The sequence below is a fragment of the Moschus berezovskii genome, chromosome 6, assembly GCF_049115385.1.
Source record: "Moschus berezovskii isolate FMDL1 chromosome 6, NW_MosBer_1.0, whole genome shotgun sequence".
NCBI lineage: Eukaryota > Metazoa > Chordata > Mammalia > Artiodactyla > Moschidae > Moschus > Moschus berezovskii.
The window spans coordinates 5,554,367-5,572,505 of record NC_142465.1 but is presented as its reverse complement, the minus strand read 5'-3'; the positions used below and the strand labels follow the sequence as shown (position 1 = coordinate 5,572,505).

General features: G+C 41.1%; 1 protein-coding gene across 1 annotated transcript in view; it reads right to left on the bottom strand.

Moving 5' to 3' along the window:
- TRHDE (thyrotropin releasing hormone degrading enzyme) overlaps nucleotides 1–18,139 on the bottom strand; it is a 465,860-nt gene that overhangs the window by 226,988 nt on the left and 220,733 nt on the right. Inside the window, exons 4-5 of the mRNA XM_055396175.2 lie at nucleotides 5,253–5,407; nucleotides 2,389–2,502 (exon numbers count right to left, since the gene is read on the bottom strand). Coding sequence (XP_055252150.1) covers nucleotides 2,389–2,502; nucleotides 5,253–5,407 — 269 coding nt within the window. The remainder of the gene's footprint in view (nucleotides 1–2,388; nucleotides 2,503–5,252; nucleotides 5,408–18,139) is intronic.

Here is an 18,139-nt window from a genome sequence, read left to right as displayed (position 1 = left end):
GGAGCAACCAAGCACATGTGCCACAGCCACTGAAGCCCATGCACCCTAGAGCCCGTGCTCCACACCAAGAGACGCCCTCACACCACAGCTAAAGAGCAGCCCCCACCTGCTGCAACAGGGGAAAAGCCCCGAGCAGCAACTGAGACCCAGTACAGCCAGTTCAGTTCAGTTCAGTTCAGTCGCTCAGTCGTGTCCGACTCTCCGCGACCCCATGAATCACAGCACGCCAGGCCTCCCTGTCCAACACCAACTCCCGGAGTACACTCAAACTCATGTCCATCGAGTCGGTGATGCCATCCAGCCATCTCATTCTCTGTCGTCCCCTTCTCCTCCCTCCCCCAACCTTTCCCAGCATCAGAGTCTTTTCCAGTGAGTCAACTCGTCGCATGAGGTGGCCAAAGTATTGCAGCTTCAGCTTTAGCATCAGTCCCTCCAATGAACACCCAGGATTGATCTCCTTTAGAATGGACTGGTTGGATCTCCTTGCAGTATAAGGGACTCTCAAGAGTCTTCTCCAACACCACAGTTCAAAAGCATCGATTCTTCGGCGATCAGCCTTCTTCACAGTCCAACTCTCACATCCATACATGACCACGGGAAAAACCATTGCCTTGACTAGACAGACCTTGGTTGGCAAAGTAATGTCTCTGCTTTTTAATATACTATCAAGGTTGGTCATAACTTTCCTTCCAAGGAGCAAGCGTCTTTTAATTTCATGGCTGCAATCAGCATCTGCAGTGATACTCATCTCACACGCTAGTAAAGTCATGCTCAAAATTCTCCAAGCCAGGCTTCAGCAGTATGTAAACCGTGAACTCCCAGATGTTCAAGCAGGTTTTAGAAAAGGCAGAGGCACCAGAGATCAGACTGCCAACATCCGCTGGATCATGGAGAAAGCAAGAGAGTTCCAGAAAAACATCTATTTCTGCTTCATTGACTATGCCAAAGCCTTTGACTGTGTGGATCACAATAAACTGTGGAACATTCTGAAAGAGATGGGAATCCCAGACCACCTGACCTGCCTCTTGAGAAACCTGTATGCAGGTCAGGAAGCAACAGTTAGAACTGGACATGGAACAACAGACTGGTTCCAAATAGGAAAAGGTGTACGTCAAGGTTGTATATTGTCACCTTGCTTATTTAACTTATATGCAGAGTACATCATGAGGAACGCTGGGCTGGAAGAAGCACAAGCTGGAATCAAGATTGCTGGGAGAAATATCAATAACCTCAGATATGCAGATGACACTACCCTTATGGCAGAAAGTGAAGAGGAACTCAAAAGCCTCTTGATGAAAGTGAAAGAGGAGAGTGAAAAGGTTGGCTTGAAGCTCAACATTCAGAAAACAAAGATCATGGCATCTGGTCCCATCACTTCATGGGAAATAGATGGAAAAACAGTGCAAACAGTGTCAGTACAGCCAAAAATAAGATAAAATAAAATTTAAAAATAAGTAAAATTCAAATTCCAAAACAACCTATATCCTGGGTTCTATTTAATAACATAGTCACTTACTCATTAATGGAAGCTTGTATAAAATTAAGTGAAGTGAAGTGAAGCCGCTCAGTCGTGTCCGACTCTTTGAAACCCCATGGACTGGAGCATACAAGGCTCCTCTGTCCATGGAATTTTCCAGGCAAGAGTACTGGAGTGGGTTGCCATTTCCTTCTCCAGGGGATCTTCCCGACCCAGGGATCGAACCCAGGTCTCCCACACTGCAGGCAGATGCTTTACCGTCTGAGCCACCAGGGAAGTCCATGAAATGAAAAACTTATATTAAACAACATATAGAAATCATTTCCCCCCTCCACTTTTTCTTCTAGGATGTTCAAGAACATCACGGCTTATGGTACAATAAACCCTACTTCAGATTCAGATATACAAGTTTGGATATAAAAAGCACAACTCTTTATAAAATTAATGATCTCTTATTAAATCATTTAATCCTAAAGTAAAAATAATAATGTATCAAAGATTTTAGCTATGTTTTGAGTTCATCACACTGAATATTTGTTCTCATTTTCCTTCCTATATATTGAAATATCCTATACACATTTAAAATATAACCTATCAATTTCTATTACCTTCTCAATTTATGGGATAGTTTGTCTTTTATGCAATCTAAAATATTTTTATTTAGAAAACTTGTAGTATTTTTAAATCAATGTATAACCAATCAGACTCTATTTAGTTCTAATAACTAAAAGAGAATTCTTCTGGAATACTATCGTTTATATTTTGGGTTACATTTCTTTCGTTGGGTAGCTAATTTTTTTCAATCATTAGTTGGTATTTTCAAACACGTCTCACGATAAGATAAGCCCAATATGACATGGGATCAAGCTTTTCATTGAGAGTTCCAAACAATTAAAGAGAAATGCACTTACCATGTTCCAGCCGGGATAGAGGTAGTCTGTACCAACGAACTCAAAGTAGTGAGCAAACCCTTCCTTCAGCCACACGTCTTCCCACCACACAGGAGTCACGAGGTCACCAAACCACTGCCATCACAGATGAATGGACATCAGATAAAATCACATCTAGCCAGAGTTATCTCATTTAGAATTAAATGTATTAAACTATGATGATCACAACTGGAACTCATTTTCCAATTGATTTTGTGGTCTTAAAATAGGTTATAGCAAGACTATTAATTTGACTACTTGGGTCACGCTAATTTTTTAATGAGTGCATTCAGGGTAGAACAAAAATAAAATGATCAAGGAACAGAAAAAGAATATTTAACCTGGAAAAGAAAGGACTCGGGAGAAAAAGAAAAAATTGCTGACAGTTGTCTTCAAATATTTGAAGACCTAATATGTAGGAGAAGCTTGGGTTCTGTGGCCCTGCGGGAGAAAAATCAGGACTAATGGATGGATATTGGGTTTTGTCAATTGGTAGAGGTCGCTAAAAGCGCAGGAGACCCTCTCACAGACTGAAATGGATGAAGATGGAAAATACTGTCTCAAGAAGTAGTGAGCTCACCACAGGAAGTACTGAAGCAGCACCTTACAGTGGCAGAGGCAATTCACAGACAACGTCAGCTGACTGAAAGAGCTGAAGGCTTTCCAGATGCTCCATACCTGACTCTCCATGATTCTATGATAATGAGCGTTGGACCAAAAAAAAACCCTCTAAGATTGCGTCAGGAAAATTAATGTTGTAATTTTTAATCGGTGTTTTGATTAGATCATGATGCATTACTCTGAAATCCTTGTTAAGAAAAAGCTTAAAGGAATTCTTTTATCATTAAAAAAACAAAACAAACAAAAAACATATACCAGGAACTATACCACTAGGAATTTAATGATGAAAGTCAGACAACGTCCCATCTGAGGCAGCGAACACTTTATTGTGGAGGAAGGGACAATGAGGTGAGATAGAAAATAAAAAATAAACAAACAATAGAATTCCAGGTCCTATTAAAACATGATATGTATGGTGGAGGGGTCGCTTTAGATTGTAAAAGCAAAAAGGCTCTCTCTAATCAGATGACATTTGAGATCAGACTTTAATGATAAGAAGGAGCCATGAGAAAGCCTTAGGCAAGAGGATTTCAGGCATTTATAGGTAACTCAGTGTGAAGATTCTAAGTGGGAGTGAGCTATTTAAGAAACAGAAGGAAAAGGCAGGCAGGCAAGTATCAGATCATAGCTCTACAGCTTTAAGAGCTAAATAGCTTGGTGGCAGAGCGTTTCAATATTAATAATAAAGTATCTCTTACTCAAAGGGATCGCTAATCGAAATACACATACAAGATAATTCTGAACATGCTGATGACCACAAATTAAATGATGTTTTAAATATTTTTTTATTCTTGATCAGCAAATAAGAGCTTCTTCTCTCTTAAATTGAAAGTCTACCTTTAAAACTGCAACAAGGAATAGGTGAGGAGAGATGGTAAGATGGAAAATGCTCTGGCATTGACGGTGGAAATTATCACGTGTCTCTCTCAGCTGCCGGTTCATCTCCTCACAGTAAGTAGCTGACCATCACTAAGCTAGAACAGAGAGTAACTGAGAGTCTGGAACAAATGAAATCCAGCCCTAGGAACAACGATTATCAGTGTACTCTTATTTCAAAAGAACTCTACATGTAACTTGTGTCTAGGAATGTTCAAAAAGGAATCCGTTTTTGCGTCAAAGAATTGGATGATTAGCTGGAAACCACTTTTAGCACAATAGAGAAACACTAGTTATCTCTACAATGGATCCACTTAAGTCACTGCAGCAAGGAACGCGTGCCCTAACTGACCAGCATGGCCGGTACAAACACCACACAGGTTCACTGCAGAAGGCTGACATTTAGGTAAATAGTCATGTGGCCCGGAACAATTTATCATGAAGTCTGTGTTCATGTATTAGCATTTACCTGTTCAGCTTCTTTCACTGACAACATTTTCTACCTCTCTTTAAGGTTTTCAAACTTTTTAAAAAGATTTTGGGTTGATAAGAAATTGAAGTCCTGCGGTTTCACACTGAGATTTCTGGTGTTTTCACTTAAAAACTATCCATACTTTCTGGTCACCAGGACAAAGATTGCTTTTTATTAAAGCACAGACGTTTATTTTCAGTTATTCTTTTCATTAGAATCAAGATTCAAATAGGCATTGTGAAATCTCTGTAATACCTTTCGCTCATTGTAGTAAAGTGCATGAAATTAATTTTATCTTAGCTTCACGACAAAGCTGGCTAATTTACATATGAATTTCTAAACATGCCAAGACAAAAAAATATCAATCATTTCAGAACAAAGAGTCTGTGGCTGAGTTAGTGAAAGACTTCCTAAGTGTCTGTGTGATGGGAGAAGGGGAATAACAAAATGATTTCAGCAAAAGCAAATTTTGACATGTACACAGAACTCAGCCGCATCTTGCAGCAATGCAATAAATCATCGCCATCGCTGCACTTATCATATATACACACCAATAATCACAAGAAAATAAAGCAAGGTTGACAAAGAATAGTGAGTGGATGGGGTCTCCAAAGAGGCTGCTGGGTAGCGATGCCATCTCACTCCTCGCCTAAACTGAATGACAGCTGCTTATTCAATACAATCTGTGCGCTTGCTTTCATTGGTGCTGTCATTTGAGAAAAGCGACATATCTTCCAAAAAGAACTACACAATGCTCTACACTGAATTAAAACTTAATTGGGGGGGATAATAACTGAACTCCTAATCTTAGTATCTGAAATCACTTTACATTCTCCATAGTTTGCAATTATACTTACACCTGATCCTTTTTTCATACCTGGTGACATATCTCATGAACAATGACCATGGTGACATCCAGCAAATAAGAAATAGATGAAACGCTGGGATCCAGCAGTATTCTTTGTTCCACAAAAATACTTAGTCCCCAGTTCTCCATAGCAGCATACGGATGCTTAGGCACAGCTAAAAGATCTAGAAATAAAATAAAACAATTCCAAAGGCTTTAACAAACACATCAGATTCCAAACGCATATCCGACAAAAATCCAGAAATTCTCATTAAAAAGAATACTTGCTCTCTCTTAGTAATTTTTTTTTTCTAAATTAAACTACCTGCCATTTCTATGTGACAGCAGAAATATAGGCTATCACTGTAAATGCTGGCCGTATCCATCCATCACAGTACGCTTTCAGACCCAGTGGTGGAGGAGGTGGGAAGGATCAGCACCATTATTGATGCGCCCATCCTAATAAGTTGCAGAAGGTTCAGGAAACCAAATGCAGCAGGAATCTACAGAGTCAAAAGGCACTGTGCCTTCTAATGGAAATAGTCAGCTCAATGCAGTGAATACTATACTCTTGCTTTTACCTCAGTACTGTTCAAAAGAAAACATCTCACAGCAGTTTAAAAATCTGACATGTCATATTGCTAATTGCTTAACTTTAGTGCACTTTTGAGTTCTGTTAAAGATAAAATGTTACATGTAAACATAGCTCATATAAAGGAAGTTATACTGGACCATGTAGTATCGAAAGGACTATAGAGGGAGCCTGCAGACTGGTTCTGGTCCTGCCGCCACCATTAATTAAATAGATGACATCAATAAATCTCTTAATTTCTCAAGACCACAATTCTCTCACCTACCAAATGAGGTTATTAGACATCATAATCTCTAAAATCCCTTCCAGCTCCAAAAATCCATGGTTAGATGATTTTAAGATCTCTGCTTACTTTAAAAGGTGGTAAAGGTGTTATATTATCAACTTTTGGTTAAGGTGACACAATAAGTTCATGCTTTGATGTACTCCCTCTGCTCCAAACACATAGCAATGATAAATAAAATATGAAAAGGAAAAACTAAACATCATCTCTGGGCTGGAAAATAAACCTCTCCATGGACCAGAAATGGTACATAAGGCAAAGTAGTGATTGCAAGTGAAGCCACAGGCCCGCTGAGGTCTGGCTCCAGGAGCAAACAGTGGCATCTGGGAATTGGTTCTGGCAGGATCTACCGGAATTAAAGGGATCTAAGCCAAGTTGAGAGGAGAGTGAAAATGTTGGCTTGAAGCTCAACATTCAGAAAACAAAGATCATGGCATCTGGTCCCATCACTTCATGGGAAATAGATGGAGACACAGTGGAAACAGTGTCAGACTTTATTTTTGGGGGCTCCAAAATCACTGCAGATTCTGTTTGCAGCCATGAAATTAAAAGACGCTTACTCCTTGGAAGGAAAGTTATGACCAACCTAGATAGTATATTAAAAAGCAGAGACATTACTTTGCCAACCAAGGTCCGTCTAGTCAAGGCTATGGTTTTTCCCGTGGTCATGTATGGATGTGAGAGTTGGACTGTGAAGAAAGCTGATCGCCGAAGAATTGTTGCTTTTGAACTGTGGTGCTGGAGAAGACTCTTGAGAGTCCCTTGGACTGCAAGGAGATCCAACCAGTCCATTCTAAAGGAGATCAATCCTGGGTCTTCATTGGAAGGACTGATGCTAAAGCTGAAACTCCAATACTTTAGACACCTCATGAGATGAGTTGACTCACTGGAGAAGACTCTGATGCTGGGAGGGATTGGGGGCGGGAGGAGACGGGGACGACAGAGAATGAGATGGCTGGATGGCATCACTGACTCGATGGACATGAGTTTGAGTGAACTCCGGGAGTTGGTGATAGACAGGGAGGCCTGGCGTGCTGTGATTCATGGGGTCGCAAAGAGTCGGACACAACTGAGTGACCGAACTGAAGCCAAGCTGATGGCTTGTTGCCAGCAGCTGAGACAGGGTGTGCATGCTTAGGAGAAGGGCTGAAAATAGTTGGCGGTCAATGTTTCTTGGGAAAGCCAGTAAGCGGCAATGTAAGGATTCACACCTTGGCAAGCTGGCTCCATTTAACCGTATAAACCCAGGAGTAACACCCCCGGATGCTAAGAAAAAAATGGTACATGAATGTTGCTGCGGTACTGTTTGTAAAAGTGAAAGGAGAAACTACATGCCTGTCACCAAGATACTGGACAGAGAAACTGAAACGGTTCTAAAAAGGAATACCATACAACAGTTGAAATAGTCTCACCACTAGATTCTAACACTACATGTTTCAGCGCGGGTAATCAGAAAAACGTAATGCTGAGGGAACAAATAAGGTGTAGAATGCCCTTTATCATTCACTACTTAAAAGCAAGCCAATTAGTACCATAGGTGGAAATGGGTGCTCGCACATGCACTCATGCTCAGACAAATAGTAGTAGTAAAATGCACACAGAATCACACACATGTAGGAACGATAAACACCAAATTCAGAATTATGATTGCTTCAGGGAAGAAAGGAGAAGGAAGGAATGAGGGGCGGTCTTTTATGTTTCCAGAATCACTTTTGACTGTATGCAAATGGCGTAGGCAGAGGGGAGTTGTCTCACATCATCAATAAGCAATTCCAACAGAGTGACCCAGTGTTCAATTTAATTCTGATACTATCTACCCAAAGACAGAATCAGATTCCACAGGATAAGGGTTCAGTCCTGTCAGACTACATACCACCCCCGACTTCAGAAATCAGTCCCAAGCCTGGGTTGTTATCTTTGCTTCTGATCTATAGGTTAAAGACTGGAGGTTCCACCACCCCCTTCAAATCAGGATGCAACTGAAAGATTCGCTTGTTACTTTCACTTCTCACCAACTGGCAATAAATCAGAGATTCCCATAACTTCCTGCTTGGGTTTGATTAATTTGCTAGAGCAGCTCACAGAACTCAGAGAGACATTTAACTTCCAGATCACCAGTTTGTTATAAAGCTATCTAAGGAACAACCAGATGGAAGGGATGTCTGAAAGGGTGAAAAGCGTCCGTGCCCTCTTATAGACGTGCCGTTCTCCCCAGATCTCCACCTGCTCACCCACCTGGAAGCTCTCTGGGGCCAATACCTTTGGGGTTTTATGGAGACTTCATTAGAGAGGAATGGTTGATTAAATCATTGGCCACTGAGGCGTGAACTCAGTCTCCAGCCCCTTTCCCCACATTCTCAAGGCCAAGGAGTGAGACTAAAAGTTCCAACCCCCTAATCACCAGGTTAGTTTTCCTGGCAACCAGCCTCCATCCTTAGGTGAGTTCCAAAAGTCACTTTATTAATGTAACAAAAGACAACTTTATGTCTCTCTTCACTTGGAAAATTCTGAAGGTCTTGGGAACTGTAAGCCAGAAAACATGTGTGAGAAATCTGAATGACGTGGATATATTTCTCATAAATCACAATATCACAGAGGGTCATATACAATGGATTTCAAATTGTTTTGTCTTGGCCACTCCATGCGCTGTGCAGTATGCAGAAGCTCAGGTCCCTGTTCCCCAGTCAGGGATAAAACTCATGCCCCCTGCAATGGAACTACAGTCTTAGCCACTGAACCACAAGCGAATTCTTCCAATTTTTTTTTCATTTTATTTTACTTTTTACCCTTTGGCCACACCTCATGGCATGAGTGATTCCCTGACTGGGCATCGAACCTGTACTCCGTTGCTTTGGAAGGCAGAGTCTTAACCTCTGGACCAAGGAAGTACCCCCAATATGTTTTCAATGCTAATTTTTCAAAGCTGATAATGGATCCATGGGTATTACTTATAATATTATTGATTCTTTTCTGTATGCTTTAAATATTTCATAATAAGAAAAAAAGTCTTAAAGCTAATTTTCATTTATTCATGACGTTAACTACGGAGAAGGCAACAGCAAGCCACTCCAGTACTATTGCCTAGAAAATCCCATGGATGGAGGAGCCTGGTAGGCTGCAGTCAGTGGGGTCGCTAAGGGTCGGACATGACTGAGCGACTTCACTTTCACTTTTCACTTTCACACATTGGAGAATGTGTGAAATGGCAACCCACTCCAGTGTTCTTGCCTGGAGAATCCCAGGGACCGGGGAGCCTGGTGGGCTTCCGTCTATGGGGTCGCACAGAGTCGGACACGACTGAAGTGACTTAGCAGCAGTAGCAGCAGCAACAAACATCTAAGCATTTGCTGTGTCCTTAAGTTTATGTGGCCTGGAGAATTCCATGGACTCTCCATGGAGTCGCAAAGAGTCGGACATGACTGAGTGACTTTCATTTCATTTCATTTAAGTTTGTGTGCATGTTCAGTTGCTCATCATGTCCAACTCTTTGAGACCCTGTGGACTGTAGCCTGCCAGGCTCCTCTGTCCATGGGATTTTCCAGGCAAGTATACTGGAGTGGGTTGCTATTTCCTACTTCAGGGAATCTTCCCAACCCAGGGATCAAAGCCGCACCTACTTTTTATCCTGCATTGGCAGGCGGAATCTTTACTGCTGAGCCATTGAGGCAGCCCCCGTGTAAGTGTGAGATGTGTATTAAAATAAGTCAAGTATGGCCCCTGTGTTCACTGCAAGGAAACATGACAACTTAACACAAGAAATAAAGAATAAAAAGTGCTGTGAAAGAAACAGAATATCAGATCTAGTTCTTGAAAGAGATAGCATTTGAGTTGTATTTCTGAAAATAAATAGGATTTCGACAGGCACATGGAGATACTGCGTGCACTCATTGACACAAGCATGTGTCTTTGAGCAACTGTTTTCTCAATACAAGCACTGGCCTGCCCTCCAAGCTCTTTGTTCCCTGATCTCGCGGCACACACATGTGGGTGTACGTAGGAGGAAGAGATCAACTAACAAGTAATAAATGAATGAGAGAAACTGAGCAAATGACAAACGCGATCAAAATAATAATAGAGGAAGACTGACGGGTGGAGTGGCGTGGTCAAGGCAGGCCTCCGTGAGGTCATCGCGTCTCACTTGAGATGTGAGTAATGGGAGAAGCCGCCTGTCGGAAGATATGTGGAAGCACAGTTTTCGAAGAAGAGGGGACATAACTGCACAGACCTAAGGAGGAAATGAGAGCAGCACACTGGACAAAGAGTGAAGGCTGAGGCGGCCGAAGCAGGGAGAGGAGAGTATGGGTGTGAGAACTGTACAGAGCGCAAGGAAGTAACAAACAGACACACTTCTGCCTGAGATTTTATTTTGAGGTGTCCCCTAAATAGGAACAAAGTAGGCAACAGTGTGTCAACTCTTCCTGCCACCAGCAGATGGCAACAGCAGCAGCAGGGCTGCGGCCACTTACTTGTGGGAACACCTGGACTTACCAACAAGACTGTTGCAAAAGAGAGTCACTTCTGTTCCCTGGAGATTTCCAAGAGCCAAGGGTACTCAGGTCCCCAGGGTTAAGTGAGCAAGCCAGACACACTGGGATATGGACTGGCTCAGAGGGCAGAGCGAGGACCCCAGACACAGGCCAGATGCAGAGTCTGAAAGTCTGGAATAAAGAAGGAGCATCCGAGGGCAGTCAGCACACAGCCACAGTCTGACCCGCAGCCTAAGCCTGTGCGCTGAGGGGCAGCGGAAGGCTGTGCCAAAGACCTCAGGCAACGGTAGCCTAAGCAGACCGTTGACTCCTTAGTTTCCAGAGGCCTAAGGGCAGAGGCATCAGGCCTGAGAGACAAAGCTGGACTTCAACCAGACAAGGAGTCCTGAGGAAACGGAGTCAGATTCAGACAAAGGGACTGAGGACAAGAGACACACAGAAGGGTCAGCGATAGAAGGCAGCTTCTCAGACACTCACAGGCTTTATTACTGACACTGGGAACCATGTCTATGGTGGCAGAGCAGGAGATTCTTCTTCTGCAGACATAAAACCTAATGTCAAAGTACAGAGAAACCTGGATTTTACTGCACTACTGAGAGACACTTTGTGCCTTTCTGCTCTGTAGGGATTCCCTGGTGGCTCAGTGGTAAAAAAATATCCACCTGCTGATGTAGGAGACACGGGTTTGATCCCTGGGTCAGGAAGATCCCCAGGAGAAGGAAATGGCAACCCACTCCAGTATTCTTGCCCGGAAAATTAGAGAAGCCTGGCAGGCTACAGTCCATGGAGTCGCAAAAGTGTCGGACACGACTAAGCAACTGAATACACACATATTCTGCTCTGTATCTTTATCTCATAAACAGTTCTAAATTTTAAGAACAGCTGCAGGAAGCATATATCCACATAAAGACTTGTACACAAATGTTCATAATAGTTTTACTTCCAATACTCCCAAACTGGAAATACAATGTCCATCAATATATGAGTGACTAATGTGCGATGCACCCACAGAATAAAATACTATTAAGCAATAAAAAGAAAGAACTGTCAATACAAGCAACAACATGGGTAAACCCCGAAATAGCTATGCTGAGTACAAATGAAGAAAAAATATATATGCTGTATGAGTCATGTCATTTATATATAGAAAATGAAAACTAATCTATAATGTCAAAACTCAGATCAGTATTTGCCTGGGGACAAAGATTAGAGGGACTAAAATAGAAACAGGAAATTTTTGAAAGTGATGGATCGGTTTATAATGGTGATGATTTCATGGATGTAATACATATCTTAATACATCAAATTGTACACTTTCCACATGTGCATGTCACATATACTGCATGTCACCATACCTCAATGAAGCTGTTAAAAATATGTTTTCAGGGACTTCCCTGGTGGTCCAGTGGTTAAGAATCCACCTGCCAAAGGAGGGGACATGGGTTCTATCCCTGGTCTGGGAACTTAAGATCCTACATGCCTTGGAGCAACTAAGCCCATGTGCTATAAGTACTGACGCCTGGCTCTCTGGAGCTTGTACTCTGCAGCAAGAGCAGCCTCCACAAGAAACTTGCACACAGAATAAAGAGTCCCCACTCTCCGCAACGAGAGAGAGCCTGAGCACAGCAGCGAAAAGCCTGTGCTCAACAAAGACCTCGTGCAGACAAAAATGAAAACAGACCTTAAAGATCATAATAAATAATAGATTTAAAAACATATCTTCAGCTACTGAAATACTCTATTGCTTAACTTTGAAGATGAGATTTATGCACAAATTGTTTCAATTGTGCAAAATAAATGTGTTATGAGTTTATATCCATTAAAATGTTCAACCACAACTCTTTAATATGCCTTGAGAACAGAAGTAAGAAAACTCAAATGTTTCAGGGTCTAATTTACTTGGAAATTCAAAGAAAATCCTGGATAAAATTATGCATAGGCGTCTGCTTCCAATTAATTACTGTAGTAAATATTCATATAATAGTAGTGAATGTGATTACATACATTACCGTAAAAATCTGGCTTTCTCTACTTGCTCCCTTTTAACACTGTTGAAACAGCTCTCACTAAGATTACAAACTATGGAGACCTCTGGGTTTTTTCTTAGATATTGCTGAGAATTATACTGTTAACTAGGTCTGTCATAGTTTCTCCTCTACTTCTCAGATGGGCATTTCTTGCTGTCGGTGGACTTTGTTGTTTGCTTCATTTTCTTGTCATCTTCTAACTTTTGAAAACCAGAGTTCTAGGATTTCCATCTGTGTGTGCTTTTTTAACTCATTCTACTAGTTTTCTTTGAGTGTCCTCCCCTATTGCAATGTCATCTGTAGTGACCCACACACCTAGATAGATAGCTCTCTTTGACTTCCAGGGAAAAATGCATAAGCACCTTAGTAGTAGACTATAATTTGACAGCCCCCCAACTTCCCCTTCTAGCATAGTCCCCTCCTTTCTAATCTGGCTTAAACCTTAAGAAGCTTTTCCCTGATGGCTCAGTGGATAAAGAATCTCCATGTAATACAGGAGCCACAGGAGATGCAGGTTCCATCCCTGGGTACTCTGAAGGAAGAAATGGCAACCCACTCCAGTATTCTTGCCATGAAAAATCCCATGGACGAAAAGCATGTCCGTGCTGAGGATGCTCAGTCACTCATTCGTGTCTGACTCTTTGAGACCCCATGGACTACAGCCCACCAGGCTCCTCTTGTCTATGGAATTTTTCCAAGAAAGAATACTGGAGTGAGTTGCCATGACTTCCTCCAGGTAATCTTCCCAACCCAGGGATTGAACCTTGTCTCCTGAGTCTCCTGCATTAGCAGGCAGATTCTTTACCACTAGTACCACCAGGGAAGCCCAAGCAGCTAAGCACACATGCACGCAAACCTTAAGAAAGTATTACAACTTCCTCTTTTGGATTCTGGGAAAAGTCAGTCACTATGAAAAATGTACCACCACAGGTGTCCCTGGGAGCTCAGCTGGTAAAGAATCTGCCTGCAATGCAGGAGACCCTGTTTGATTCCTGGGTTGGGAAGATCCCCTGGAGAAGTGTTAGGCTACCCACTCTGATATTCTTGGGCTTCCAAGGTGGCTCAGATGGTAAAGAATCCTCCTGCAACATGGGCGGCTTGGGTTTGATCCCTGGGTTGGGTAGACCTCTGGAGGAGGGCATGGCAACCCACTCCAATATTCTTGCCTGGAGAATCCCCATGGACAGAGGTGCCTGGCAGGCTACAGTTCATGGGGTCACAAAGAGTCAGACACAACTAAGCAACTAAGCATAGCACAGCACCCTGACAACACCATACTAAGAACCTGAAACCATGTAGAAATGTTCTGAGAATCACAAAACAGAGTCTAATATTGATAATACATACAAACCAAAATCCAGTCTCCAGCATTAGTGGCAAAGTTCTGGTTTGAAACTTCATATACTAGAAATAGACTTTAATATATTCTACATTATTAAATAACTACTTAAAAAAAAAAACAGTGGGCTATATCAGGCCTCTCCTCCCTACCACAGTCAGGTCAGATTCTGAGCTCAGACTGATCAACAGAGCTTGTCATCCAGAATCTTTCCTTTCTGATCACAAGCCATGCTGAATATAGCTTACAACTAGTCTTGCCTGATGTTGCAAAGCAGATATGTAACCATAACCAGTTCCTATTGGAGGAAGAAGATCAAATTCTGCACTTCTGGTCATCAATTCCTTGGTTTCACTCTTTGCCTTGTGAAGTGCTCTTTGGCTCCTTTCAGCTTCTCTGTTGAGTATCATTCAGAGGCACTCCCTCTAGATTACAGATGCATTCTGAACATTGTCCTGGTTCTTCTACCCCAAATCTATCCTGCTGTCAAATCCCCAGGCTTCTGAACTAACTCTCCTTCCTATTTCCTTCCCATCCTTAAATTTCACCCTCAGCACTGTCTTCCACACTGTGTCCTTAGCAGCATCTCCATCACAACCCCAGTTACCCTTCCAGCTCTGCAGCCTAGGTCTTCTTGGCAGAGGTCAGCAGACATAACAGTTAAGAGTTGGAGCTTTAGAGTCCACACTAATTATGATCTAGGTCTAACACTTACTGGCTATGAAACTTCAAATAAATCGTTGTCTCCCTCAGTTTCTATCTCCTCATAGATAAAGTGAGGATATTAATGTACTATCCTTGCAGGTTGCTGTGAAAAGTAAAGGAGATGGTCCATGTAAAGCACTTAGTCCTAAGCACAAAACATGATAAATCAATGCCATCACTATTTGGGATCTAACCAGCCCATCCTCACCTTAGGGAATCTGATGCATGACAGGCCTTACTTTGTCTTTGAACAAAGACGCAGTGTTGGCTAACATGCTATGTTAGGCATTCTGATTTCTGAATTGAAAATACGTTTATGATGTAAAGCAATACAGAACCCACCTAAGAACAAGCTTTAAAAAAAAAAGCCATAGGACACTACCACTTTATTATTTAAGGACTCTAAATTTGAAGATTTAAAGGATTAACAGGTTAAAAAAAGTTGTGTTTTTATTATGTCATGACTGGCACTTGAAGATACTATTTACATAAGCATTCAAGTTTTTGTATTAAAAAATAAAACTCCTTGCTCTGACAATTACCATATGTGACTAATATAAATATAAATTACATTTGAAAAAGAAGCATTAATAAGATAAAATTCATAGAAGTCATCTATTACTGGTATTTATAAAATGAGAAAAACCATTTCTTTCTTCAAGTACATATTCTGAAGATTTTTTTTTTTTTACTCATGAAATAATTAAGTTCTGAATAATTGTTTTTAAACTCATTTGACAAAGAGGACTTTAAGCTTTGCTATCCCTGGATACATTTCCACCAAATTTAAGGCCTACACAGGAAAAGAATCTAAAAAAGAGTGGATATATGTATTTGTATAACTGTATTCACTATACACTCGAAACTAACACAACATTGTAAGCCAACTATACGCCAATGAAATTTTTTTAAAAAAAGAGTGAATCAGTACTTCAAAGCTTTAAAACAAAGCATACTTTCTCCTGATGGACTTTGTGCATATTTCCATCAAGAAAGACTAGTTTCAGCTACATATTTTAGCCTGTAACAACATTTTCATCAGGATCACTTGTACTCGCAAGCCTGCCATTTAAGTTCTCAAACTCCTAGCATTCTCCTGAATTAGCATTAGGCCATAATATGCAGTCAATGTTTTTGCTGATCTTCCTACCACGCACTCAAGACTTTTTTTTTTTCATCTCTGCAATCACTTTTCCTCGACACTTACTGATTACTGTCAACTGCAAAGGAGAACACTTGTTTTGCCTAATTCCCTTTTTCCCTGAAAAAGAATTTTTATGCCAAAGGACTTATCCCATATGCACAAGAAATGTTTGTCATTTTCTTACCCATTTAATTTTTAAAATTAGCTCTACTTTCATTTCACATTTTTTATCTTCTTTCAAGCACTTTCAAAACTCATAGTCTTTACTTTAATGGACATGATTAGGCATAAACATCAAAAACACACTAAATGATTCCTAACACCATCATTTGGTGACAGACCAAGTTGAGTAATGCTTGTTACACAACGAAGATTTGGTGCTATCTAAGCGAATGTAGGTGGTAAGTAAAGTTCCTTTATATGATGGTTTCATATATAGTATTTCTTTGCTTATTCCTAAAACATTTATTCATTACCTAACATGAGCCAGACTGATCTGGACATTGGATATATAAACCTTGAACAATAAAGAAACAGTCCCATTAAAACTTATGGAGCTTAAAAAAGAATAGGGAACACAAATAAGTTTAAAAGTATCAATATATATATCATAGACACGCATGAAGGAAACTGCAGTATAATCCACGCGCTAACATGAGGACATGGTGTAATATAGGCAAAATAACAGAGCGATTAAGAACATGGGCTCTGAAGTCAGGTAGTCTAGGTTCGAAACTCAATCCTACTCCTTAACAGGCTTGTTATTTATCATTTCTGCTCCTCATTCTCCTTACCTGTAAAATGATTATCATGCTTGCAACTCTTTCACAGGGTTACTGCGAGGGCTACTGTTGGACCACAGCTCTCAAGCATCTCTCACATGTCTGTATATCTTAAAAAGCATAGATAGCAACTGGCTTTTGTTCCAAACTACTTTTTAAAGATATCTGTATAGCCAAACATAGAGTGTGCCCTCTCAAAAGCAAAGGAGTACATACCATGATTTATAAGATAACTAGATCTCTGAGGCTTACAGTCCCTCACCGAAGGAGAGCACAACACAATGGATCATGTAGCAGGTGAGGAGCTCTGGAACTCTTTAATGTTACTCTTGGGAACTGGGGTTCAGGGAACTGGCACCACAATGCCGCTACTCTGGCTGCTGTTACAGCTGAGCAATAAAGCTTTATCATCCACAACCTCAGGGTTTCCTGTCTTATGTCTACTTTCATGAAACAACGGCAGACTGACTCGTCAAGCTTGCAAACAGCATAAGATAAAAACCTCAGACTCTTTACAGTTCTTGACAACAACGTGAGTTAAGACATGTGAGGTGCTTGGAACAGTACCTAGCAGGTGGCAAGTTATCAATATTGGGGTAGACAGGAAAATGCCCCTCCAAAGATGCCCATTCCTCCATTCCCAGAGCCTGTGAATGTATTAGATTATTTGGCAGAGGAATTAAGGACACAAATGGAATTAAGGTTGCTAATCATCTGACCTTAAAATGGAAGCGTATCCTGGATTATCCAGGTGGACTCAAGATAAACACAAGTGTCCTGAAAAGTGAAAGCCAGAGGCAGAAGAGTCAGTGTCACAGTGAGGAAATAAGAGACAGGCTCTGGAGCCTACTGTTGGTCTGGAAGACGGAGTGGGTCACAAGCCAAGGAGTGAAGGGCTTCTAGAAATTGGAAATGGCAAGATAAAATTTAGAGATTCTCCCCTAAAGAAAAGCCTTAAGTGAGAGCAGTGTCAACTTGCCCATGTAGAGGACCATAAGATAATAAATTTGTGCTGTTTTAAAGCACTATGGATGGCTTCCCTGGTGGTTCAGATGGTAAAGAATCTGCCTGCCATGCAGGAGACGCAGGTTCAGTCACTGGGTGGGGAAGATCCTGTGGAGAAGAAAATACAGCCCACTCCAGTATTCTCGCCTGGAAAATCCCAATGGACAGAGGAGCCTGATGGTCTACAGTTCATGGGGTCACAAAGAATTAGACACAACTTAGTGATCAAACTACCAAGGATGCAGTAAGTTGTTACAGAATCAGTTAGACACTGCTGATAATAGAATATTATCATCATCATCACCTTTATCACTATTACTATATTGATAAATATACTACATTATTGTATTATACTACTATATTACTATAACAATGTTACTATATTACTATCATTATCACCATATAAAAGAGGTCCCAAATCTTAACATGAAAATTGGGAAAGGCTTCCTAGAGAAAGTCGATTATGAGATCTGTTTAGTTAGCTGGAGGGAAAGTATATTCCAGGCTAAAGGTCTGTGCAAACAAGTGAACAAAACCTGGGACAATACAGCTG